The 27,933-nt window shown below is 44.2% G+C and overlaps 1 protein-coding gene across 3 annotated transcripts in view; it reads left to right on the top strand.

Moving 5' to 3' along the window:
* foxp4 (forkhead box P4) overlaps positions 1-27,933 on the top strand; it is a 70,526-nt gene that overhangs the window by 23,090 nt on the left and 19,503 nt on the right. For 2 of the 3 annotated variants that reach the window (XM_034691499.1, XM_034691491.1), the window contains exons 4-10: positions 9,181-9,303; positions 12,365-12,493; positions 17,067-17,205; positions 19,942-20,143; positions 21,986-22,084; positions 23,509-23,607; positions 27,462-27,549. In XM_034691499.1, coding sequence (XP_034547390.1) covers positions 9,181-9,303; positions 12,365-12,493; positions 17,067-17,205; positions 19,942-20,143; positions 21,986-22,084; positions 23,509-23,607; positions 27,462-27,549 — 879 coding nt within the window. The remainder of the gene's footprint in view (positions 1-9,180; positions 9,304-12,364; positions 12,494-17,066; positions 17,206-19,941; positions 20,144-21,985; positions 22,085-23,508; positions 23,608-27,461; positions 27,550-27,933) is intronic. The other variant, XM_034691502.1, reaches the window with a different exon arrangement.

Genomic DNA, 27,933 nt, shown 5'->3' with positions numbered 1-27,933 from the left:
TGTGTGTGTGTGTGTGCGTGTGTGTGTGTGTGTGCCCCTGCCAAGTGTCACATTCAGGAGAAACTCAACAAAAGCTCAGGTCTCTCCAGACAGCCAACTGCAGGAAAAATAGACTGCGTGTACGGTCTCTGTGAAAGGAACAATAATCAAAGAGCTGTGAGTGATTAATCAAGAGTTTTGTGGTTCAAAATCTAAGGGGCATTTTAATTTGGCATAAGAAACACATTTTCAACAGATAGAAATCATGTCTGATAATATTGCTGGATAATTATAACACTTAACTTAACAATTAATATATATATCCATCCATTATCTTGACCGCTTATCCCGTTAGGGGTAACGGGGGGCTGGAGCCTATCCCAGCTGGCTTCGGGCGGAAGGCAGGGTACACCCTGGACAGGTCGCCAACCTATCACAGGGCTAACACAGAGAGACAGACAACCATTCATGCACACACTCACACCTACAGGGCAATTTAGAGGGATCAATCAACCTGAGCATGTTTTTGGACTGTGGGAGGAAGCCGGAGAACCCGGAGAGAACCCACGCATGCACGGGGAGAACATGCAAATTCCACACAGAAAGGCACCCGCCCGGCAGGGGATTCGAACCAGGAACTTTCTAGCTGTGAGGCAACAGCGCTACCCACTGCACCACCGTGCAGCCCTAATATATATATATAAAGCACCAAATAATAAACAACTTGTTCTTATGACTGTGAAAAAGGGAGAAAATATAGATTATCATATGCACCAAAAATTAACCAATTAATTAGCAAGCACTTGATAACAACTGTAAGAAGAAAACTTCCTTTGAACAGGAAGAAACCTTGAGTTCAACCAGAGTCAATGGTGAGCAACCATGCCCAGAGAGCTGGGTGGACATTGGCGGGCTGTGTGAGATGGTATCACTCTACTGCATTTGAGTGTGTGTGTGTGTGTGTGTGTGTGTGTGTGTGTGTGCCCCTGCCAAGTGTCACATTCAGGAGAAACTCAACAAAAGCTCAGGTCTCTCCAGACAGCCAACTACAGGAAAAATAGACTGCGTGTACCAAAATTGTAGCTGCGGTCTCTATGAAAGGAACAATAATCAGAGAGCTGTGAGTGATTTATCAAGAGTTTTATGATTCAAAATCTAAGGGGCATTTTAATTTGGCATAAGAAACACATTTTCAACAGATAGAAATCATGTCTGATAATATTGCTGGATAATTATAACACTTAACTGTACAATTAATATATTTATAAAGCGACAAATAACAAACAACTTTTTCTTATGACTGTGAAAAAGGGAGAAAATCTAGATTATCATATGCACCAAAAATTAACCAATTAATTAGCAAGCACTTGATAACAACTGTAAGAAGAAAACTTCCTTTGAACAGGCAGAAACCTTGAGCTCAACCAGAGTCAATGGTGAGCAACCATCTGCCCAGAGAGCTGGGTTGACATTGAGAGGGAAAGAGAAAGATGGGTAGAGACAAAGTAACAGCAAAAAAACAAACATATTATATAGACTGTCATTGTCAATGTGAATAATAATGTTAGTAAAAGGATATAATGTTGGCAAGAACAACTTGAATAGCAATATTTGTAGCAGTTGCAGTCAAACCGGTCTCAGCATGCTTTAAAAGCCAATACTAGAGACTTGATTACTCTTCTACTCATGCGCTCTTTAGCAAGCCATGTTTAAAAACTGGAGCGATCAGGTGTAGAGCAGAGCATCCTCTATCCATGTCAGTCTCCTGAATAAGCACAAGTGGAAAAAAAAAACCCTGCTCCTCTCTATGATATAACACGTGAAACATATCCATACACTGTGGTATTTGGAGAATGTCTCACTATGTGTGAGCTAGGAGACGGTATTGGACATTAATTGGCTACAGTTACCTTAATTGGTGGTGGCATGCGTGCGACTGAGTGAATCGGCGGGCACACAGTTGGCAGACAGAGTGGCGAGAGGCGGATTACCCAGCATGCCTCCGTGACCCCGCCACACGTCCCCCCCTACAATGGCCACACTTGGCACGCGCTCACACTCAGGGTGGGCACGGGCAGACACATGTACGCCCACTTGGCAGACGCACGCCTGGCACACTTAACACGCTGCCACTTGGCATGCACACATACAGATTAAGGCACGGGCTTGGCTGCGGCCCATACGTATGTAATTGAATAGCGCGGTGTCCTGTTTTCATGTATTATTGAGGAGCTCGTTTAATTAGGAAAAAAATGAAAAGACTCATTAGAGATATGTTAATTAGCTTGGCTCTGTGCTCTCTGGAGAGGGCTGGCACCAGCATCAGGGCAGAGGAAGAGAGAGGGAGCCTCGCAGGGAAGACGGGAGGAAGAAACTGAGTCATGTCAGTACTGAAGCTGTGATTTCCTCTCAGTGAAAAGACTTTTAATCAACATTACAGCTTAAATTCACCACTTTCCTATATGTTGCTGGATTGTTTTCAGGCCTTTCACAGCTTCCCTATATAAACCACTACAGATTTATGAAAAACCACTGAACATAAAGATTCTGAGGCAGGGTTCAAAGTCTTTTAGCTAATCAACAAAAGTATGTGGAAAGATGAGTGTTTAGCCCCCCAGAGGTACTGAAGCGGCTCCTTCTCTCTCCAGTTCTCTTTTATTTCCTTTCAAAGTGTTTTTCCCAAAGCACTCCTTTTGTCCACTCAATGAAAGTGCTTAGTTGGCAGTTTCTCTTATTTGATGCTGGGGGAATTGGGGCTGTGTGCGTTGGGGGGGTGTTTGAGGTCCTGACAGTTTGTGAAGGGTGTATGGGAGAAGGTTGAGCAGCCAGTGGAAAGGGTCTGGCTGCGGGCAGAGGGCTGGACAGACAGAGGGGTAGATGGAGAGGAGAGGTTTGGGGTCTGCCCGCTGGAGTGTGAAACTCTTATTTTGTGATTTGAAACATGAGTGAAATCAGTAATGAAATATGGTCGATAACAGCCTCTCACACTTCCCAGTGAAATGCCCCGAGTGTGTGTGTCTATGCGTGTGTGTGTCTCTGAAAATGTGTTGTCATTTTTATTCTGAAGCACTGGGGCGTTAGATGGAGGGAGGGGGTGGACGAGTGGAGAAGAAGGGAGGGGAGAGAGGGAGGAGAGGAGGAGGATTTTCCACTTGAACTTACTGGTCTTTCACTGTCTTCTCAAGTCTTTTTTTTTTTTTCATTTGTCTGGCCTCTGTCAGGGAGAGCTGAGTGCTATGTGCTTCCAAATGGACTGTATATGTGTGTATGTGTACCAGTATGTTCTTGCACGTGTTCCTGTCTGAGTATACAAAAGGCCGGGCTCAGGGACCGGCTTGTTGGGTTTCCCATCACTCTGTTCTCAGTAGACAGGATTCTTCTGCGCTCAAGTCCCATATTTCACCCATCCACTCATCCACTACTAAATTTAGTAGGCATAGTTCTAATGACTGTGTCCACGTGTGCACAACACTCCAGCTTGGGCTTATTTTTCCAAAATAGAAATAGAAAAAGAAACTCATGTAAAGCTGTTTGCATGGCACAGTAAAATACACATTACAGGTACTCATGCATACTGCAAATAACCCAAACCATGCAACAGTTGGCCTTTTGATTTGCTTAAATAGACACCATTGACAATAAAAGACAGAAGTTCTTGTTTTTCAGACAATTTAGAGACTTCCAGATATTCAAATGCCCTTTAGTATGTCCAAACACTGCATCTAAGACTTAAATAGCTGTACCTGATGGGGAAATGCTACATTTATAGGGCCTGTGAGAGGTATCCAAAGGTACTGGGTCGTACAAATGATCTGCTTTATCGTTATTTCCAATCTAAACGATGAAATTAACTGAAACATAAAAAATACAACTCCTCAAAAGATGAGAAAGATGCTTTGTGTAACTTGCGTTAACAGAGAATGCTTAGTTTTAAACTGAACTGAGAAGTTTTCAAACCTGGCAAAAAGCTAATCCAAGTCAAAGAATGAACGTGTCTGACTTTGTGAAATAGCTTCTTTTTTTTTCCTGAGACCTTCAAAAGTTTGATGTAGAATTAAGTGTGATTTTTTTCAAGAAGCTGCACTCATGCCTTGTGCAAATGTTCCTTTTGATGTTAAGGCATTGAGTCATAAACAAAAACACACTCAAAATAATTCAATACAACTCAAAGCTCTTTTTGCAAAGTAAGATGTCTTGTTGTCTTTTACACCCTCATTGTTGGAAAGACTCAGACAGAAACATTACTCAGCAGAAAGTGTGAGGCAGTAAGGTGCCTGTATCTTCCACCCACCCCACCTGGCTTCGCTCATCAGTCCCCCCCCCTCCCCCCCTCCTGAGTAATGTGGCCCCTGGCCCCGCTACAGATTAGCTGGAGGAGGGGTACTCACCACACACAATAGGGCCCTTTTTACTTCCAGTGGAGGCCTGGCCCCGAGTTCCAAACAACGCTCTCAGCACAGTTGGTGCTCCTTCTATTTCTCTTTCTCACTCCAGTGCTTTTCTCCTTTTTTTTTTATCCCTTTGCACCCCAACGCCCCACACCTCCTTCCTTCCCTTCTCGCCCCTTGCTATGCTCTCCTCTCATTACTCGGCATGATGAGCACAGACGGGCTGTTTACCTGTGGAGACTGAAAGAGGGAAGGAGTGATAGTGATGATAGCTGGTGAATAAACAACTAAAAGAACGCAGGGAGTTCACCACACATTGTTAAAACATTTGCACACAGAGAAATGCCACTGCTACGGCCACTCAAGCCCTCATTTAACCCACAGCCTGCTGGAAGCCACAGTACAGAGGCAGAGGAGGGTCAACAAGTTTAGATGTGCATGTGGAAGCACAGTTTTGCAACCGTCCAATCAGAAGAGAAGGATTTTGTTGCTTCTGTAGCACCAAAAATGAGCTTTTCATATTTCTTTCTTCTTTATTTTTTTTTGTAGAAACACAACAAAACAATATATTTTACAAGTATAATATATATGTCTTATATAAAGGGTTTTATAGTCAGAAGCCACTTTTTAAAAGATGGTGTGTGTGTGTGTGTTTATATGCACGTGTGCGTGTGTGTGTCTATGTGTGTGACAGGTCGAGACACAGAGAGGCAGACGTCCCTTCTAGGGTTGAGGTGGTAATGCTCAGTGACAAGGATAAACAGCGCTGGGGTTTGCGCCTACCAGGAGAGGGGGGATGAGGAGGAGGAGGAGGAGGAGGAGGAGGAGGTGATGAGAAGGGGGAGGTGGTCTGTGTCAGCCTCCCTCTCTTCCTCCTACTTTCTCCTCTGTCATTTTTTCAATTATCCCTCTCTCCTGCGTGTCCCCAAAGACCCGGAGGCAGGGCCCGCATCATTTAGACTGAGAGCCCTGTTTAGATTCTGATTATAGGCTCCTTTCTTCTCAACACTTGCTGCCATCACACAAAAACACACACACGTACACGCGCACACACACACACACATATGCAGGTATTGGCCACATGTATTTAGGCCAGCATGAGGTGGATAACTGTGGCAGTGGATTCAGTTGCTTGTGAAGTGTTTCCGCTATGGCTCTTTTATAATTTGCCACCATGTTGAGAGTTTTTCATCATGTTCAAAAAGTTACCCCTAAAAACTGTAGACAAACATTCCTGAAATCCATTTTTTTTTTGTGTGTGTGTGCATGAAGCATGCATTAAGTGAGAGGTGTTAGAGGTGCTGTGCTTTGGGAGTGTTTTTTGTGGTTTAAGAACTCAATTAGAAGAGGAGTGAAGGTGTGAAATCCAAAGTTCACTCCTGAAATTAAAGAAGATGCAGCTTGTCTCTATACAAACACGCTGCAGAGCTGCGCTGGGCTGATTCCCCCGGCTCCACGCTGGTTTAATATCAGATAGCCGTCCTTTCCTTCCCAGCATCCTTGAGTTTTCATCTGAAATGGAAAGTGGGGCTTTCCTCCTCGTTAGAATGAAAAGTCATCAAGGGAGGAGAGCAGAGGAGAGAGAGGGATGGAGCCTCATTGAAATGCAAGCTACGTCCCCCCCCCCCCCCCCACTCTTCGTCTTTCTCTCTCTCCCCTCCTCTGGGACTCCCTGCCTTTCTCCTCCTTTCTCCTTCCCATCTTTAGGGCGCTCCCTCGCTCCCTCTCTTCCTTTGTTAATCAGTTAAACTCCCTCTTCAAACAACCCCTCTAATTACTCCTCCACTCTCTGTAAACGACAAGGCTGTCTCTCGGATTTTTCTCTCCCTCCTCCTTCCCTCTTCCTCCCTCCCCCTGCACCCTCTTTTTCCAAGACAGGGGTTGACCTCTGTCAGGCAAAGACCCCTTGACAGCGTGTGTGTGTGTGTGTGTGTGTGTGTGACTTGTGTCTGATTCTTGCATGTTAATGAACGGAGCGACATCTTAGGTTTTAAAATGTTGCTATTATTAGTGGTTCAACTTTCACATCCATAAAACACCCACAGGATGTAGAGGATTGTGTGATTGTTCGCCCCCATTTGTGTGAGTCTTCATTCTAGGCCACACTCTTTCTTCCTCACAACCTGCTGGCTAGAGTCCCTTTTTCCCCCTCACACACATCTCTCCATTTTTCAACCCTTATCTCCTTTTTTTTCCTTTTTTTTTTTACCTTCCCTCCTTCTTTCCTTTCTTGGATGCTATCCTTGATTCTCTCTCCTCTCCCTGCTCACCCCTCCACTCCCTCACTATCCCCCCCCCCCCCTCCTCTGGAGCTTCACCTCTCTCCCACTAATCTACCACGCATCTCCCTCTTTTAAATTAACATGCAACACTGGAAAAAAAAATGGGACGACAGCGAAAAAAAAAAAAATTAAATGCATTTAATAAATGGCTGACTTCAAATCGCCCGGCTTTTCAGACTCTCCCTATTCAGAGTCCAATGAAAGGGGAGAAATCATTCACCGGGAGAGACAAAGCCGAATGAAAATATAATTCCGCATTGTGAGGCGCTTTTGTCCCGGCCCGTCAAATCTCTAATGGCGAGGCTTTTGTTTTGTGGCGGCGCTCTCAGGCTGGCGGTGTCGTATGGCGGTGGCAACGCATGCCCCATAATCACCACGCTTTGTGATATTAGATTATAGGGGCAATTAATGGCGTCAAACCTTAACTACTCAGCATTCAGCCTGCCACACACACATATCCTGCCTTAAACACACACCCACACACAGTTCAGTATATCTGCACTTGCACACATGGCCGCGCACTCGTTTCTGGCATCAGAGCGTCAGCCAACACACAGAAAGGTGCTATAACTCCAGTAATTATTACGCCTGTGACTGGGAAATGTCAATGGCGGTGTGTATAAAATAGAATGTATGAGTTGTCAGGGAGGAAGAATGGGATGCACAAGAGCAATTAATTACAGCTTTTCATTTGGCAGCTTAGACTGACAGGGCCCGGCGGCGGGGGCAAGCTGGCATGACGCCAAGCAGCACCCATCACCACACGCCCCCCACCTACCTTACACCCCATCATCCCCTCTGCCTGTTCCTTTACCAACTGCCACAACAGCACCCTCCTTCCCCTGCCTTACCCCGCTCTGACTGTCTTTTCTTCTTCTTCTTCTTCTTCTTCTTCTTCTTCTTCTTCTTCTTCTTCTTCTTCTTCTTCTTCTTCTTCTTCTGCCTCATCTCAAACACACTCCTTTTCACTCCAGCTAATCAATCGAACACCCGTTTCACTTTTCTATCCCAGACCTGCAACTACCCAGCACTCACCAGCCTCTCCTCCATCCCCTCCATCACTGAAACATGTGGCTGGGAGTGTGTGTAGATAGATGTCTGGTTTGATGAAAGCAGAGTGTGGGGCCTCTGATAGACAGAAGAAAAAAAAAAAGACTGTGAGGAATGGAAGGAGAGAAGCAGGGAGAGAGAGGGAGGGAGGGGGTGGACAGGGGCCAGGTGGGGAAGCTGGTGTTAGTATTTACGGCCGATCTTGTTTACAAAGTCAAATCAGCTCTTTACAGATTTAATTTACCACTGACAGCTTGACATCTTGACGCTCGCTCTCCTCGCTCTTGCATCGCTCTCTCTTCCAGCCGTCCCCTCAGGTGGTGTGGAGATACATTCTGGAGAGAGCTGCACACACACACACACACACACACACACACACACACACTGGCTCTTTCCCATGTCCACACACACACACATACACACAAACCCACACAGTTTGACCATGAGAGAGATTGATATTTTTCCCATGGAGTGAATATAGATAAATGGGCCGTTTTAGTGGTGATAACCCAGCCCTATATATCTGTGTGAAAGAGCCATCACTTCCTAACAGAGAGGATTATTTGTACTGAGAGGGCAGAATGGTTTATTGATGTACAGGCAGTGAAAAAGTCAGATCTCACTCCTTAAATATCCGACTCTGTGTGATCTGCTGTCTCTTTATCCTACCCGTTGTTGTCTCAAAGCTTAATTCAGTTAATAAATACAAAAGCACTTTGTCTGCAGCCTTGTCTCTCTGATTTCTCAATATATTTCCCCTCTATTTGTGCACGCACGTGCTGTTGCTGATTTATGTATTTAGCTTGTCTTCAGTTTTTCCAGTGTTTGTCATCAGATTAGCATTTGCGCCCGGCTCTGTGTACAATGCATGTGCATTCAGTGCGCTTGCACAACACATCTGCGTGAATCACATCCTCTCTCTTTCTCTCTCTGTCTGCCTTTGGCTGCCTGAAGCCCTATCTGATGAGATAGACATCTCATCAGATAGCCACTTTGTTGTGCCTTTCTTCTTAGCCAGGCTTGACTGCGTGGAAAGAGAATCGTCGGTCGTCCTAATCATGTGTTTATGGAAGCAGATAAGATTTTATATCTTATAGGAAGATTGCATATCTGTCCTTTTATCTGCCTGTTGTCACAGAAATTGCCTTTTTTTACCTTGTGAAGGAAAGTGTCAACAGTGGTGTGTCAGTCTGTTTATCTTTGTCTGACGGTGCCAGCTTTCCTCAGCAGTGACTAACAACAAAGAAACAAGAGACAACACACCTCTCTCACTTTACCTGTCCATACCAGCACACTGCTCACCCTCCATTCACATTGTTTGTTTTGACTTTAGCGTTCAGTTGCAGGCACAGTCATGCTTAAAGTGCTGGCTGTGCCTTTTTACACAAAACTCAACCCACTGATTGAGATGTCCTACTTTCTGCAAGCTGGCATCCAAGTGTTAAAATCTAAACATTTCTGTGCGTGTGTGTGTTTTTCAGGTGCCTGTGTCGATGGCCATGATGAGCCCACAGATGATCACTCCTCAGCAGATGCAACAGATCTTGTCTCCCCCTCAGCTCCAGGCCCTGCTGCAGCAACAGCAGGCTCTAATGCTACAGCAGGTACAACACAGATACACACATGCACACGTGCGCACACACACACACATGCTCACACACATGCACTCTAGTTGGAACCCGTCCCAGCCTGGCGTGTTTAGATGTGTCTGTTTTAATAGGTGCTGACACACTGGGCGTGATGTATCTTATTCAATGCTTGGCGATCTTTGAAGATAAACACACATCCACATATCCACTTATACACATTGTCATTTGGAGTGCCTCCTCTTTGGCATTGTTGCTCAGAAAATGTGCATGCTTCTGCCTGCAGGCACACTCATGCACACCTATAAACGCATACACACACACTTGTAGGCTATTTAGCATCAGGCAGTGAATCATAGTGATTCAGGAGTGTGTGTTGAAGCCCAGCAGGCGATAGAGGAGTTGCTATGTCGACACAAACCAATAAACACTCTTCATCTGCAACAGATCTGTCAAATACTCAGCCACACCAACCTCTGACCTCCTACCTACACAGGCAAAAAAAAAACACATACGCAACCTTGTAAAGGTGGTTAAGAGTGCTATTAACAGAATGGAGATAGAGTAATTGTGGCATACGGCATCTCTGGAAAACACACACACAAATGCAGGCAAGGGGCAGAGCGTAGATTTAATAAGGAGCGGTAGCTCTAGGCGAGTGTAAATTGCAGTGGGAAGATCTGACAACATGTATCATAATGGAAATGTGAAATGTGCTGGCTTTTCTGGAAACAGACATGCAGATGGCTAAGAACCTCTTCACCGGCTCTTTTATCTTTAACAAGGAAAAAGGAGATGAGGGAGAGAAAGGGGTTTATAATGCACATACACACACACAAACACACACACACGCACACACGCACACACACTCTACTCCCACTATTAAAACCACTGAGTTTAACATTGCTCTCCCACTTAATTAACCACAGTATGGACTTGCTCTTAGTGTATATCTGCAAATCAGGCACTTTTGCAGTCTCACACACACACACACACACACACACACACACACACACACACACACACACACACACACACACACACACACACACACACAGAGAACAATCAACCAACATATCACTCACTGGAGCATTAAATTTCATATCCCCATGGCAATACAGCATTGTGTAAGAGTGTGTAAGTAAGGTTTACGGCCCACTGCAGCCCACACAGCAGTTGTGCGTTTGTAAGGGTGCATGTGTGGATTTGCATGTGAAGCTGTGTATGTATGTATGTATGCATGTATGTGTGTGTGCGCAAGTGTTTTAACCTTTAAGTTTCCTCTAACCTTTCCCAATGCTACAAATGCTCTGCCTCTCTTTTCTTGGTGTGTTCACTAAAGTCAAGGTCATGGTAATAGGCTGGAGAGGTGAGTGCCTCACTTACACATACTCTTAATGCACAGAGCCACTGAATCAAATCATTAAAGAGACCTTAATTATCACTTAATTATTCCCTCAACTCACCACTCTCCAGCCAAGTGTGTGTCTGCGTGTGCATGTGTGCGCTTGCATATGCATTTGTCTGTGTGATGAGGAGGCGATCAGGCCTAGTGACGCGGAAAAGAGAGATTAACTCCGCCTAAGGAGCGATAAAAGAGAGGAAAGACAGATGGAAAAGAAAGAGCAGCAAGAAGGAATGAGTCGTGCATTTAAGATAGATTAAGGAGAAGAAGGAACGTCATCGTTCAAAAGAAGTGTGAGTAATGTAGAACTGAAGTTGTGGCGGAATTAGATTAAAACTGGAAATGTAGAATAGCAAAGCAAGACCTTCTCATTGTATGCAGAGTGTGCGCTGAGGATGGGCAGTGATGTGTGTGTGTGTGTGTGTGTGTGTGTGTGTGTGTGTGTTTAGTCAGCTCACTGCGGGGTCAGACAGATGAGAGACTGAAACAACTGCTGCGCTGTGAAGTCATTCTCCACCGAAAAGCCTCTTTGAACATTTGACGCACCATGAAACAAAGACAAACTGCAGACAGACACATGTACAAGCTTTTCTTAAGAGGATAACACCCCTCATACACACACGCACTCACACACACACGCGCAGACGCACACTGTGGTCAGTGAGAGTTTTCCTCACAGCCTCGCTCTCCTCTCAGCAAGATTGTGATCTTAATGGAGCTTCCTGAGTAAATTAGTGATTAGTAAGTCAAACAAACAGGCAAGCTGTGGCCAGTCAGTGGACACTGCGTTGCTCTGTGTGTGTTTGTGTATATGATTATGAATTAATATGTGCGTGTGTGTTTTCATAAATTCAGTCTGGTAGTGTTTTTAATTTTATTCTGGTAGTTTAAAATAAATTCATGACACATTGAGAGTCTGGTTCACTCCAGAGAATATCTGCATAATTACAGCAGAAAGGAAAACGCTAGTAAAGGTTAGTAATGTGGAGGAGTTGGTGTTAAAAACTTCAATCACATAGTTTTAAATCCAGCAGGCTTGTTACCATAGCAATTGATGGGCAACCTATATATAACCACAAATAACCTGGGGCCTGTGATCTTATCAGCACATGCTCTAGAAACAGCCAATTTTAAGGTTTAGGGACTCCAAACACACACACTGGGTGCTTAACTACTACAGGCCAGTGAGCTTTGGTGTTAAGTTTTTCACAGAGAGATGTCTAGATGGGAATTTATGTGTTAATGTGTGTAAACAGCATATGTGTGTGTGTGCACAGGTGCACTTCAGGTCTTCCTGCATTCATTGTGCCACAGTTACATCCACAGCTCTTCAACTCCAAGTCGATTATCCAGCAGAGTAACAGCAGGGGTTTTATTGTAGCTTTGATTTGCACGACCACCTTGCAGCACAACCTGACACATCATCTAGCTTAATAACATGCTTCAGAAGTCCCTCTCAGGTGCGTGTTAGTGTGCGGTTTGTCAGTACATAAACCGTGGCCTTCACTTCAAGCAGACAAGACGCATTTCTTTGAGATTCCATTTGTTGTAAGGCATTGTTGAGGGTTGATACAAAGTGTGTTGTGACTCACTCTCCTCATATTTCTTCTCTCTCTCTCCCTCACCCCCTCCTACTCACTCCCCCTCTTCCCCTCTTTCTGCGTCTGTCTCTAGTTACAGGAGTACTACAAGAAGCAGCAGGAGCAGTTGCATCTCCAGCTTCTGACTCAGCAGCAGCAGCAGCAGCAGCAGCAGCAGCAACAGCAGCAGCAGCAGCAGGCTGGGAAGCAAGCGGCAAAAGAGGTGAACTTCACCAAGTACACACTCACTCAGCTCAAGTACACTCTGAAGTGCACAAGTGCCCTTAAAAGCAGTAATAGTGGTTGACATGGGAGCCAGCTGAAGGAAAAAAAAATCATGTGAAGGATGTAATGTATAGGATGTAAGATGCATATGTTGGCTCTCTTCTATCTGTACTAGTATCCTCCCTTACTCTAGGTTAATACCTTGTTTACAACCTTTCCTTGAAGAAGGAATAGTAAATACAGGTTAGATTATTTCATTTCCTAGCAGCATGCTTTGTGGAGGCAGTGAAAGATTGCTGCGCTAAACCACCACGCTATCCCGCCAGAGTATTCATTTGCATGCCTTCAGCTCTATAAGCCTGAGGTGAAATCTCTCTGTAGGAGGGGTCTGCCACTCTTTTAATTGTCAATTAACCTTGCAGCACTAGGATCCTCCCTTGCTCTCTCTTTTTCCATTTCACGCACACAGAAATATGCACGCACACACAAACTGTACCAGGTTTAAGCACAGCTGTGGTACAGTAGGATAAAAGAGGATCAACTAGGATCACGTCGTAGCACAACAAAGAGGATCTCAATCGATCAGACAAGATTACTTTCATAACGTGTGCGCAGGAGGGGTTGTGCATGTGTTCCTGCCAATTTGTGCAACGTGTGAGCTGCGTGCGTGTGCGTCTATAATAGAGACATTCTTGTTACATGAATGCTCATTCACAGAAATAACCGAACACACAGAGGAGCAGGCAGGAGACGGGCTTTAGAGGAAGGGGCCACATGAGACTTTTCTGATAAACGCATGAGGAGGCACATCCTAGATTTTTCCCTCCTATCCCAGCGGGTAGACCCCCCCCCCCCCCCCCCCCCCCCCCCCCCCCTCCCCGATCCCACTACCCCAAACCCACAAACTCCTCGCCAACAGCGGTCAACCAACTCGACCGTGACCAAAGCAAACCAGTTGTGGTTGACTCGCATGTTGAGAGGGTGTCTCAAATGCTTTCCCCTTCTTCCCTTTCTCTCCACTGCTGTCCCAGTTTTCAGGTTTGTTGTCCTGTAACAACGAGACAAGTGCAAACACTGGTCACACAGCTACACACACACACACATGCAGAGAGAGTGAGAGGCTTGATGTGTGATGGTTCACCGCACAAACACATACACTTTAGGGAATATGCCTCCCTACAGAGCTTCATACTGCTGAAATGACTAAGGCCATTATCAGTTTTCCCTGTTTGTTCAACTTCCACGAGTTAACAATCAGAAAAAAACACCTTTTACACCGACTCTCATATCTCTCTTAGACAAGCAGGCAATATGAGGGTGTGTTAGAACAAACTTTAATTTCCAGCAGTCCTTGAACACACCCAGAAAACAAGGAAACAGGAAGAGAAAGAGAAAACAGTGTAGGTAGGCGGGAGAACACACAAGGAAAAAAAAAAATCAGTACTCTTGCTTGAGTGCCTGTGACTTTTTGACTTCTTCCTTCTTCTCTCCAATTCTTCTTCACTCTCTCGTCTGCGTGGATGTAATGCATTCAGAGAGTACATGTATGTATGTGTAAGTCAAGTCAGTGTTTGTGTGTGTTGCCAGTGCATTTGGGACCGGTCAGGAGTCAGCCTAATGAAGTGACTCTGACCATCACAAGAGATGTGTGCAGTGTGTGCCTGTGTGTGTCTTTGAGCGTCCATTCACACTATGTTGGTCTGCGAGTGTCCTCCTTCATGTGTATGTGTGTGTGTGTGTGTGTGTGTGTGTCTGTGTGACTGGCAGGCTCAGACAGTGTGTGATGTGCTCATAAATCACATTGACAGCCTGTTACTGCGCTAGCTTTGGCCACTCAGCCACAGCTAATGTAAACAGAACACAGACACACATACACACACATGCGCACACACTAGAAATGTGTGTTTTAAAGAACCATAGCTATATCTCAGGAGGGAATGAGAGACAGCGGGGGGAGTGAAAGAAATAAAATGGACAGACAAGTAGAAAAGGAGGGGCAGTCGGGCTGGAGAGAGAGAGAGAGAGAGAGAGAGAGAGAGAGAGAGAGAGAGAGAGAGAGAGAGAGAGAGAAGAAAACAAGAGCAGGAGGGGAGGAAAGGCTTCAGTCAGGACTTTGTGATCATGATAAACCATTTATTGCAACAAATGAGAATTTGGCTGTACACTTCAAAGAGCTGAAGTATGTAAGCATGATACAGATTTTGCCCACATCGCCCCCTTTTGCCTTTTGACAAATCCTTAGAGATTATACTTTCTTTCAATAATAGTTGTTCTTAACCAACAAACTGTAGAATTAGATTATAAGAACAGTGCAGGAGAAGACGACGGCGGTGGACGGAGTAAGCAGGATTAGACGGTGTCTGGGCTGGTTCTTGGACTGTGGCTGTGTTTGCACATGATCGGTGGCTCGACGGCCTGACCTACACTTGAACTACCAGGAAGCTTTGTTTAGTGTTTGCAGTTTCCAAAGGTGTAGTTACAAATTCTGGGAAATCCATGCACCTTGAACTGTTACCACTATTTGTCTACAGTATTGTGCCTACCTCCTCATACTTCAGAATGTCCTTATCACTTAAGTTACTTCATGGAAGCGAGTCAAGTTTTATTTATAAAGCACATTCAAAACAACCTCAGTTGACCAAGGTGCTGTACAGTTATTAAAATACAATATAATCATTCATACAATAAAAGAATAGTAAGAGCTCAATTTAGGAAATAAAAGAGTAAAAAAGTAGGAAGCCAAGGATTCTTGTTTAACTGGGACTGAACGCCAAGGAGCAAAGATGGGTTTTCAGGAGTGTTTTAAAGTGATCCACAGACTGTGCAGCTCTAACCTGGAAAGGTAGGCTGTTCCACAGCTTTGGGGCCGCCACTGAGAAGGCTCTGTCCCCATGAGTAGAGAGTCTGGACCGAGGTACTGGCCAGGAGCAGCTGGTTTGATGACCCAAGTGCTCTGGAAGTGCTGTGAGGCTGTACAAGGTCTGATAAATAAGATGGTGCTAGACCATTTAAACACTTAAAAACAATTAATAAGACCTTGAACTGGATCCTGAAGTTCACAGGCAACCAGTGCAAAGATTCAAGGACAGGACTGATGCGATCACGCCGTTTGTTTCCAGTCAGCAGGCGGGCGGCTGCATTTTGGACGACCTGTAGACGGTGCAATGCTGACTGGTCGAGACCAACAAACAAAGAGTTACAATAATCTAAGCGTGAAGTAACAAAGGTGTGAATCACTCTCTCAAAATCATTTCTGGGAAGATAAGGCTTCATTTTTGCTAATCGTCTTAGCTGAAAGAAGCTTGTTTTAACAATAGAGCTTATCTGCTTGTCAAACTTAAAGTCACTGTCCAAAATAACTCCAAGGCTCCTTGCAAAAGGGTAACAGTAAGGCTTAAGGGTGCCAATGGTGCTATCGTAGCCATCCAACAGATTTTGTTAGCCAAATAAAATAACCTCTGTTTTATTTTTGTTCATGGAGAGAAAGTTCTCTTCCATCCAAGATCGAACATCATTGAGGCAGTCTATTAAGACCTGGACAGAGGATTGATCATTTGTTTTTAAAGGCAGATAGACTTGTACGTCATCAGCAAAACAATGAAATGAGACATTGTGCTTTCTAAATATGGATCCCAGTGGTAACATATATATTGAAAAGAGGAGGGGGCCCAAAAACTGAGTGCCCAGTTTCACCAAATATGCGACATATTAACTGTGATTTGCCATAACAGGTAACCTCCTTAGCTGTAAATTCTACAAACAAAAAGCTAGCATCATTGTGATCAATGCAAGAGCATGGACATGATGGTCAGTGCCACTGCATTGCAAAAGGTGTTTTCCCACATATAACCCTTTTCTGTTCTTAATTTTTTTAACTTTTAAAATATAGTTGTTGTTTTCACTCCTCCACACTCCTAAGTACCTCCTTAACAGCCTCCTCCCACACACACAAGCACACGGCCATCCCACTTCTCCTCTCCAGGCACCGAGTCTGAAAGGAAGCGACCTCTCTGCCCTTCCTGTGAGATCCTCTCTGTTCAAAGAGTTCCAGGCTGCCACTCTCTCTCACACACACTCTCACACACAATGAGCGGTTCCTCAAGTTGTATTTATTTATTTTTCCTCTCCCCTTACTTATCTGTTAGAGATAAAGTCCGCCTCTCTCCCTCGGGGGGTTGGTCAAGGGAGACTTCAAACAGAGCAGCACAGGACAGGTCTGCCCCAGACTGGGGGAGCAGGAAAGGGGACATTTATCACCGTAACACATGCCGACATTATCACTGCGCGCCATGTAGTCTTTACCACTCTCTTCAGCCTCCATCATTCCCTTTCCTTTTGCTCTGTCTCCTTTGGGTCTTTGCAGCTCAACCTCAAGCCTCTCTTTGTATATTAGGATTAAAGACATAATAAAAGAAACAGATGCTAGAAAATAAATGCGAACAAAAATAAGTGCAACTGTAAACACTTCAAGCCTTTCATGTTCATATAGTATCATATAATAAATGTTCTCACACTGCTTGTTGGTTTTTTTTTTTCTGCTCTCCTCTTACCCTCAGTTATTTGTTTTACAGCAGTTAGGCAGCAAGCAGTTGGCCTTCCAGCAGCAGCTGATCCAGATGCAGCAGCTCCAGCAGCAGCACATCCTCAACCTGCAGAGACAAGGCCTGGTGCCCCTGCAGCCCACCGCCACCATGCAGTCCCTGCAGCAAGGTACACACAGGCACACATTCAAACACACCACCCTCACCGTACAGCGCTTGCTCTGACAGACACATCCTAACCTAACATGCATGCACACACATACACACACACACACGCTCACAGGCCTGGACCCATTGCTGCATGTGAAGCCTGTTAAGTTAATCAGACTATAAAAGATAAAAGGAAACCTGATTGGTGGGTTTGTGGAAGGTACTCATTTGGATAATAGGTAAAATATGCCACTAAGCCCCCTGCTTGGAGGTTTGTGTATGCCTGCGTGTGTGTGTGTGTTTGTATGTGCTTGTGTGTTTGTGTGTGTGCGTGCTTGAGATTAGCCAGATACAACAACATCATCGTTTTGCTATTGCTGTGCCCACTGGATTTCTTTTGTTCCTATATGTAACCCCTCCCACAGCCCCCTTCATTTTGTCAGCATGGTTTTAAAACGATAAAAGTTGACTCTTTGCTGGCCCGCCCTTAGCGAGCATGTGTGTATATGGGGCGTGTTTTTTCCTCTGTACACTCCAACACACACACACACATGCACACCGGCTCACACACACACACACACACAGAATGCTTTAGGGGCTCTAAAGTGGCCGTAACATTGCTAAAGCGCTGACTGCGTTGACCAAACAGAGCAGTTTCCTTCCCTCCCTCTGTCTGATCTCTCCCTTTCTCTTATTCACAGTCACATGCTATCACACACTCACCAACTACCACACACAGCTACATAAACTCTCTAATCTGACACTAAAACAAAGATTAACTCAATCAAATCCATTTAATTTCTTTAAAAAAAAAGTTCACATATAATGAGCTTAATACTTCACCGAAGAATTAGACCATTTTTTGTGAGATTTGAGCTTGTGTTTGTCTAAGTGCTTCAGGGAAGGGTGTGTGTTTGTGCATTTGTCCAATTGAGGGCAAGTAGAAATACCAGTTTTCAGAGAGTAGAATAGAAGAAACAAATCAAACACAAATAAAAAAAAAACACAGATGCAATGCTTCTGAAAAGAAAAGGGAGCAATTTTCAGACGGTTTCAAACTTTTAGCATCTCCTTTGTTTTCTTTTTCTCTCCCTCTGTATCGGAGTGGAATTTCCCTGCAGTGTGAAAGAGCCGGTCCATTGTGACGGCTCAGCCAGGCGTGAGCAAGAGCATTCCTCTGACCAGCCATGCCACACAAACACACAAACACACATGCATAAACACCCACACCTACGCACACAACTGCACACACTAATGCCCCGCCTCAAAGGGCAGTTGTGTCCGGTTAGTAGTAGGTCGGGGGGAGGGGGGCTGACGCGAGGGGGCCTGCTTTCATTTTTATTTTTTTGTGCTGCAATAAGTTGGGAGTTACTTCATAAATATCTCATATGTGCAAAACCTACAACATTGATGTGAATGGGAGGCCTTAATAAAATCAAACTCCTTTCTTTTTTAACTTTTTAGTTTTAAGAACTTTAGTGTAGAAGCAGTCTTTTCACAGTCATACAAAAAACTCTATTAGATTGGACTTCATCTCATCAGACCCAAACCTCTAATGTTGCATTTTTATACACAAATCACTGAGAAATAAACAGAAACCCAACAACCAGATGTGGACTTTGGGAATGTTTGAACCACTATTTGTTTGCAGAAGCACTCTCATCCTCTCAAACTATTTGTATCAGTCAACACTAGCCGGAGGGAGTAGTGTGAGCACATTTTCAGCTGAAAACACACAAAATCAGAATTTTCTGTTGACAAATCTGTTCTGCTCTCAGCTGTTTACAACCTAAGTGTGCTTGCTTTTACACTCGTAAGTAAACATCCAGCTTTCAGAAGAATCCAGAGCGTCTTTTTTTCCTCCAAAGCAACATGTTTTTCCACATCTTTTCCAATGAATGGATGTGTTATGAGCCAACTGATAAGTCAGAAGTGGAAACACCAGATCTATCAATCCCTTAAGCGCCAACACTTTCACTCTACAGGCGTGTCCACAAATTGGTCTGGTATACTGGGATAATATACACACAAGCACAGAAATCCATGCTCACACCACCTCATTCCTCCAGAGTGAGAACTTTTGTTTTGGCGGGACCGCAGAAGAATGCAGACAAAGCAGACATAATATTTGGATTGCTGCGAGGTCTGTGTATGTGTGTGTTAATGTGCAGATGGATGTGTGTTTGTGTGTGTGTGTGTGTTCGGCTTGATGGGTGCGTGCTTGTGTACATGCATGGTACGATCCATTGGTAAAAGGCTGTGGCATTTTAGGCGTCGCTCTTACTGTGAAATTGGAGCAGAAATAACAAAGTTGCAATGAGAAAGGAGTAAAAGTGCACCCACCCTGTTCTGATAAATAGTGATTGTGACAGGGGCAGTGGGGCTGGTGGACAGTAGTAGTTGCCAATAGAGATTAAGAAAGACTTAAGGAAAAGTAGAAATCTGGAAAAATTACAAAAGAAATAAGTGAAAAGAAAAACCACTTCCTTTCTGTTTCAGTTTGACACATTTCACACTCTTAATCATTCCTAGGAAAGGAAACTGTTGCATGTGTGTGTTTCATTGACTTGATGTTAGTTGCACCTTTTTGTGTTATTAGATCATTTGCTGTGTGTCTGTTCACAATATTGTCTAACCATTCTATCACTTAGCTTAGCTGAACTGATTCTCCTATCATCAAATCTGCACCGAATGTATGAAAATGATTACCCTCCTTCCTCAATAATCCGTGTGTATCTGTGTTCCTCCTCTCCAGCAATGTGTCCGTCAGACCTCCAACAGCTGTGGAAGGAGGTGTCGGGCATCCCAAGCAGTGAAGACGCCCTGAAACAGGCCGAGGGCCTGGACTTGAGCACCAACAGCTCCAACTCTACCTCAGCCTTCCCCAAAGCTGCCAGCGCTCACATGCCACTGCACAGCCTGGTCAATGGACAGAGCCACACCCCAAAGAGAGACAGGTACAGTGGTGCACAGTATCTCAGTTAGCTCTAAAGTAGTACACGTTGTAAAGGCGTGTGTGTCCCCTGTCTGACCCATAGTGCCGCTTTTACTCACACACTTTCGCGATGTCATTTTCAGGCTTTTAACTTTTAGCTGTTCTTCCATAACTACGCACGTAAACACAGCTTCAAAACATACACTTGCAGCATATCACACATCACCAGGGTGTAAACGTCTTGCAGCTCATTTGATAGGAGGTGTGTTTGGTTCAGTATGTTCTGTCAGTAAGCTGTCAGCCACATGTTAGTATAGTATGGAAAAAAGGAGAGGAGGGAGAAAGGAAAGGAAAGGGGACAAAGGATGGAAGAAGAATGGTGAAGGCCGCCTGGCAGAACAGGAGACTATTCCACTATGTTTTGGACTAAATGTCCTGCAGGAACACAAATCAGTGTTGGCGTGTCTCTTTAAGAAGACCATCAAAATTTTAGACAGGAAACCTCTCAAATTCCATTATTGCAATGTAGTCAGGAAGTATAATATTTTAAAACTTGAACATTTTCAAACCGACACTGATATCTGTCTTGTTTTTAAAGTTTTAAATGGGCTTGCCTCTCCATCATTGCTCAAATTTATTAAAAAGAAAACACAATATGATAAATCCTAGAGCACAAACTAGAGGGGACTGTGATGTACTGAGACGAAAAAACAAATTCAGCCAAATGGTCGTGTCTGTCAGAGACACACAGTCCTGGAACAAACTACCAGCACACATTACAATGTTACAATGTTACAATGTCATTTAGCAGACACTTTTATCCAAAGCGACGTACATACGAGAACAAGAACAACACAAGCAAAGATCTAGACAAGAGGAAACAAGATCAGTAAGAGTGACAAAGTGCTTCAAGTCCATTTGGGTGCAGGTACTGCCAAGCAGTGTAAAGGCAATGCACAAAAGTAAATAAGGAACATCTACAATGAAGCAACCAAACCATTTAAGACCTTCCATTATCATCATCAACAATTAACATCACCACAATAATGACCACAGTACCAAGTGCTGGGTCACTCCAGACCTGAACACAGATTCCCAGAGTAGAGCAGGACAGTGTGAGTCAACTGTAGCTGGAAGACATGATCTGCCACTGGGGACAACAGTGGAGAACAGTCTAGCTAAGTGCATAGTGCTTCCTAAAGAGCTGGGTCTTTAGCTGTCTTTTGAAAGTAGAGAGGGACTCTGCAGATCGAATGGAGTTGGACAATTCATTCCACCATTTAGGGACAACAGAAGAGAAGAGTTGAGCTAGTGATTTTGAGGCCTTATGTGCTGGAAGCACTAGGCGCTTTTCAGAGGCTGAGGGTAGCGGGCGAGAAGGGCAGTAGACCTGGATGAGGGGGACCATTAGGGAGATTGAGAACTATGGTACCTTTAAAAAAAACACTTAAAAATTAAAAAGAAACCAGTCATGTACTCATGAATAATCTGTTTTCTCATTTGTTGCCCGTTCACCTTCCATCCTTTTTCTATAATGTCACAAACTTGTGACACATGTGAAATCTGTTTGTAAGTCATGTTGTGTCCTGTTGACTGTTTTGTGACATCCTGTAGTTTTAAAACTTGTTGTTCTATGTTTTATGTGACTACCTGCTTTAGGACTACAGATGAAATTCAGCTATTGTGCTAACTCCTGCATATTTACATTGAGGCATTGAAATGTTGATTAATGTGCATTGTCCTAATCAAATAAACTCATATTCAATGAAATAGCAGACTTGCTAGGATGACTTTCTCTAGATAGGTGTTGTTGCTTCATGTCTGTCACGCCATGGCTGCTCATGGGCTTGTCTCCATCTTTAAGAGCCCGACTGTTTGAGTGGATATCCTCCTTTACCAAGGCAGACAGCGGAGATGACCATGCCCCCCTTTACTCCAAAGGCAGCCACCTCCCCAGCAGCCAGTGAGTAGCGCATGCACACACACATATACACACACAAGTGGACATGAGTGAGAAAGTAAAACACACTTTTTTAAGGGTGGTGTGCAGAGTTCTCTATCACTAATATGATAGACTCACACATTGTTGAGCTCTGACCTTGTTTTGGCAGTTTATGCACTTGTTAATATTAAAGAGTTTTCATTGGATGTCACACACTGTCATATTTCATCTAGCGTTTGCTTCTGTGTCCCAATGGAGCTGTATTTAGAAGAGCACTAAGGAGCTAGCGTTAGCCTGTTAGCCTGCTAAGCTAATGCATGGCTGATGTGGAGTAGAATGTGGTTGCCAGCAGTTTGTCATGTCTGCTGTCTGAGCTGCTTCTGAGTTGACTCAACCACAGCCAGCACACACACACACACACACACACACACGACATGCACAAGTGCAGACACACACCCACATGCACGCGAGTTACAACCTCAGCCAGCACATATGATCAGGAAAAGGAGAAAAAGCAAAGGAGAGAGAGCGAGAGAGAGAGATGTTTCCATCTGTGAGACAAATGTTTTTTGTTAGACAACCTTCTGATGTTGATTTGGGAGAATCCCCATCCCAGTCTACACACATACACATACACACACACACACACACACACACACACACACACACACACACACACACACACACACAGTCATGTAAATATATGTGGAGACAGCAGTCGCAGGCGATGGTCCAGGTCTGAACCACATCTGCTACTGGACCTGCCACACACACACACATACGCACACATGCACCAATACAGTTATTCTACCCTGGGCCCAAACCAAACCTGGCCCAGTTTTTCATCACCACACACACATACAAATACACACTCATAAATATGCACCAGTACCCACACAAAAAAACACACACGTGCACAAACACACAAGCTCACCACAAAAGAACAACCAGCACATGACGGCAGCCGCCGCCAATCAGTCATGGCTGGTTGGTCTTTTGCCGACTCTGTGTCAACTCCTGAAACATAAGAACACACACCAACACAGACGCGCACACATGCATGCACCACACATGCGCCAAGGACAGAAAAGACAGGTCATGGACTTAAAGACTGAGCATCTGAGGTTGCTGGAACAATTCCCTTATTTGCCGAGCTCCTGTAACTGACCCCACTCTGCTCTCTCCTCCTCTCTTTGCACTTGGCTTCCTGAACTGCACAAACTAATGACTGCTAACCAGACTCAGATGGCTGCAGTGATGCTTCTGCTGCAACAGTTAGCTTTGCATGTGTGTGTGTGTGTGTTTTTTTTTTGTGAGAAAGCATGATTTATTAAAGCTTTGCTTCTTCCTCTGAGAATGTAACAGCCTTTATATGCTTTATCATTGAAGTATATAATTGTATCAGGACAATGTATCATCTTGTTTACTGTCTGTCCTTCCCACAGTCATGAGGAGCACGCCGGCTCCCATCCTCTCTATGGCCATGGAGAGTGTAAGTGGCCTGGCTGTGAAGCACTGTGTGAGGACATGGGACAGTTCATCAAGTGAGTTAACAACCAGCCTAAAATATGAGTTGTGATGTGTTTGTGTGTTGAGGTTTCAGATGGAAAACAAGGCACTAAACACAGAAAAACATGTGCTAGTATTTTAAGTTAAAGTAAAAAGCTTATCCCAACAAGTGCCTGCATATTTCCTTTTTTTTTTAGTGCAGACACTATGACTGAGGTTCTGTTTTGACCAGTACTCCAGACCAGTAGTTTTCCATTTATGCATTTTGAATGGGTTGGATCTACAGTATAGTTACCTCAGAAAATACTTTTAGTGCTTTTTTTTCTAAAAATTACACTTTATTTTGTTTATCACAGTGTCATCAGTATACATTTTCACTCACACACCTCATTCCCTTTCTTCAATTTATTTCTCATTTGCAATGTTGTTTTTATTGTTACTTATTCGATGAAGCAAAGCAGAGTGAAGCAGCAGTCTGGTCTGTGCTAAATGGGGAGTGTCAGTCATGTATTGTCTCTGGTGCATTGCATTACCTCACTAACTTATCCATTGCTAGCCCTTACATCACATTTGACATGCATGCTTACAGAAATGCACAAACACACAGTTGCACACAAACACTATTGTTTGGGCTCCCATTATAACAGTTTCCTCTTTTTCTAACAAACATTTTAGAATCTGCGTATGTCAGCAATTGGATTCATTGTTTGTTCCTCAAATGCTGACTAGCATAGAAGCTTGTCCCCAACTTCTTCTTACAATTAGTTTGGGGGTTTTTTTGTGTGTGTTTTTTTGGTGTTTATTATTTCCTCTTAAGGGTCAGGAAGATTAAGCTGTAGTTTGAAACACAAATTATTCTGATTGCTTGATTAGGTTTATTTTGGTCTGCATCAACAACCAACATGTCCCTCCACAACATAGGAGCCATATGAAAATTAAAGAAAAAACAAACAAAACAATCACTGAGGGATTCATCAAGGAAATACATATAGAGCATACATGCACACACATATCGATATGCACATGCATACGTACACATACACATGCATACATACACAAGTACATTCATGCATACATATATTCATGCATGCACATCCACATATATTTTAATCAATCAATCACATGCTGACCAAAAAAGGTGTAGGCTGAAGCCAAGGCGTATCCTGCCCAGTGGCGGTTCTGGGGAGGGGCCAACAGGGGCCAGTGCCCCTGTAAAAATGAACCTGGGACACCCCTTAGAGCGCTAAGGGACTCATGTTGAGTGTTAACAGCCAAACAGCTGATGTCAGTCTGCATTTTGATTTAGTACACAGTAGTATATATGTCTAGTATAAAGGGATGCACTGATTTTTTGCCAGTTTGTCCTCAGCCGGTCCTTGCCCTTCTCAGTCTCTTTTGTCAGGGTTGAATGTGTCCCTCTGACACCCTTGGCCCCAGCCTGGCCCCCCCAGTAAAATTGGTCCAGAACCACCACTGATCCTGCCTACCCTTTAACATAACTTATACCGTATAGGCAACACTGTGCAAGTAATTATGGTATTTTATAACAAAGCAATCTTCAAACGTTTTGTTCAGAAACAAACTTACAACCAAAAAACATTTCAATGTCAACAAGCAGCAGTTCAGAAATCTTAGTGAAATCTAGTTTGAATTAAAGTTTATGCTTCACCTATATATTTATTTATCTGTTTGTTTTTTAGCATGTTTTAAATACACAAAGGGATTCAATCATCAATCATCAACCATTCAATCATTCTTGATTAGCTCATCCACACAAATGTCTTTTTTGTTCCTGAACAGAAACATCAAAAATCTTCTCCCTCACTCATTCCCACTCTGCATCCATTGCAATGTTTGCCAGTTTTTGGAGTCGCTGGGGTGTGCTGGTTGCAGTAGCTCTGGCCTTGACATTCTGCCACCTCCTCCCCCTGTCACACACACACACACACACATGCACACACTCACATACACACGTACACACAGACCCACACTCACACACAGAGTGCAGTGGACTTCCCCTTTGGCACTATGGCTGCTAACGAAGGCTTCACAAGCCTCTAATGAAGCCCTAAACAAACTCACACTCTCATTATCTATGTGGAACTCTTAGCTGTTTGAACAGTGGGGATATTAATAAGCCAGGGTGATGAAATAAGTCCTCTCTCACTCTCACACACACACACACACACACACACACACACACACACACTCATAATAACAAAAGTGTGTAGTGATCGTGATGGCATCGGACAGTCAGATCAAAGTGTGCAGGCAGGCTGGGAAAGTTTGGAGAGGAAAGCTGTTGTTTGGTGTCTCATTTCACGTAGCCTCAGGGCAGATGGAAGGAGAGAGAGAGAGGGAGAGAGTGAGAGAGTGTTTGTGTGTAAGAGAGGGAGGGAGGTGAAGAAAAAATAAAAGCAGTGACAGATAATGCCGTCAGCCCGACAGTGCGTTAGCTTCCAGCTAGCCTTAGTCATCGCCCCAGGAGGGGAAAAGGGTAGCACAGAGGAACAGAAGAGGGAGACACTCCACTATTTCAGGCCTTTCTTCTCCTCTCTACCCACCTCCCCTCCCCTTCCTCCCATCCTTGTCCTCTGGTATAATACTCTGGCTGTGGTCGGAGGAGCTGGGTGTAATGTGGGTTAAAGCCTTGTCTGCCAGCACTCTGAGGAGTAAACAGAGCCTCATTGTCGGGACACATCCAGAAAAAAAATCCCGCTACTGTTTATGGCCAGGCTATAGAGTGAGGGGAGGGGTGGGTGGGTGGGTGAGTGGGGGAGATTTAGTTGGAATGAGTGTGAATCATTGGCATTTTGGGAGTTGTTGCGGGGGAAGATGAGAGTGGACAGAAGTGTGAGTGAGGAAGAGGAAGAGGGAGAGCAAGGTTAACAGAGAGTGAAAAAGAGGGAAAGGGAGAGAGGGAGAGAGAGAGAGGGGTGAGATCATGTTTTTGTTATTATTATCGTGCACTTGTGTTGAGCCGTCTATCTGCCTGGATTAGCCACGCCATGACATCATTGTTTTTGTTTCATTTGTAGTCTTGGCCTGATGTTTCCCAACTTTCTGCTTTTCTTAAAGACACACATACACACACATAAGCAGTCACACACACCGCAGTCACACACAGATCTCCTTGTGTAACATACATACATGTGGCTTTGCAAAGATTACTCAGATTAGAAGTTAACGCCACAGGATAACGGAAAACTCTGTCTGATCTACAGGCATAGACACTCACACCAGGACATGCATACACACACACACACACACATGCGCACACACACACTCATACACACACCAGGCAGGCAGCGGCAACCTGTGAATAACCTTGGCGATGACAGAGCTGAGAGAGAAAGGGATGGAGGAAGGGAGACAGGGAGGGGTGGGCTGGGAAAGATCAGAAGGTCCTGGGTCCTCCCACATTGGAGGAAACAAACACACACGCTCAAACACACACACACACACACGCACACACTCACATAGACATGCACAAAAAGTGTTAATAAGATGAGTGGAGTTTAGCTAACAGAAAGTCTTCATAAGATAAGGCTTTGTGTGATAACACATGAGCTCATATCCAGGTGGTTGTCTTGGATCATGGCTCAGCGAGCACCAGTGAAGTATACACACACAAAACACAGCTGCTGCGTCCTTCACCAGACAAAATAAACTCCCAAGATTAGGATTTATTTTTACAGCGCTCCAACAGCTCATAACTCAGCTTAAATAAAAGTGAAAGAGCAGATTTTTTGTTACTTCATCATGTAGTTTTTGTGAATTGATTAAACGATGATTGTGTTGACTCTGTGTTGCCTAGAAACCATCACTGAACCCTTTTTTTTTTAACTTATTTCCCAAAACTGACTGATGCATTTCTCATCACCTCCAGGCACTTGAACAATGAGCACGCCCTAGATGACCGCAGCACTGCGCAGTGCCGAGTTCAGATGCAGGTGGTTCAGCAGCTGGAGATACAGGTGAGTCACTCACACTTACACTTACACACACACACACACACACACACATACACACTTAGTTTTCGTCTGCCTGCAAACAAAGTAGCGACGACTGTTTTAGCCAGTCAATGGCAGCAACTTGTCTGAAGCAGGGCAGAGTTTATGGAGAGCAGTGGAGCTTGTAATTTAAAAGGAGCAGTCGGCAGGGAAGCTGCCATCGCTGCTCCAATTATAAAGCTGCTTTGGTCACCAGCAAAGGCAGAGCGAGTGCTGAGAGAGGAGGAGAGAGAGAGAGAGAGAGAGAGAAGAGAAAAGAGAGAAAGAGACAAGAGCTAGAAAACAGAGAAGTAGGCTGCCTCTCTTGTTCTCAAAAGTGGTTCATGCACGCAAAGCTCTTGAAACATC

Source organism: Notolabrus celidotus, chromosome 1 (genome assembly GCF_009762535.1).
Source record: "Notolabrus celidotus isolate fNotCel1 chromosome 1, fNotCel1.pri, whole genome shotgun sequence".
In the NCBI taxonomy this organism is placed as follows: Eukaryota; Metazoa; Chordata; class Actinopteri; order Labriformes; family Labridae; genus Notolabrus; species Notolabrus celidotus.
The sequence above is the reverse complement of the archived record's forward strand: the minus strand, read 5'-3'. Positions and strand labels throughout refer to the sequence as shown.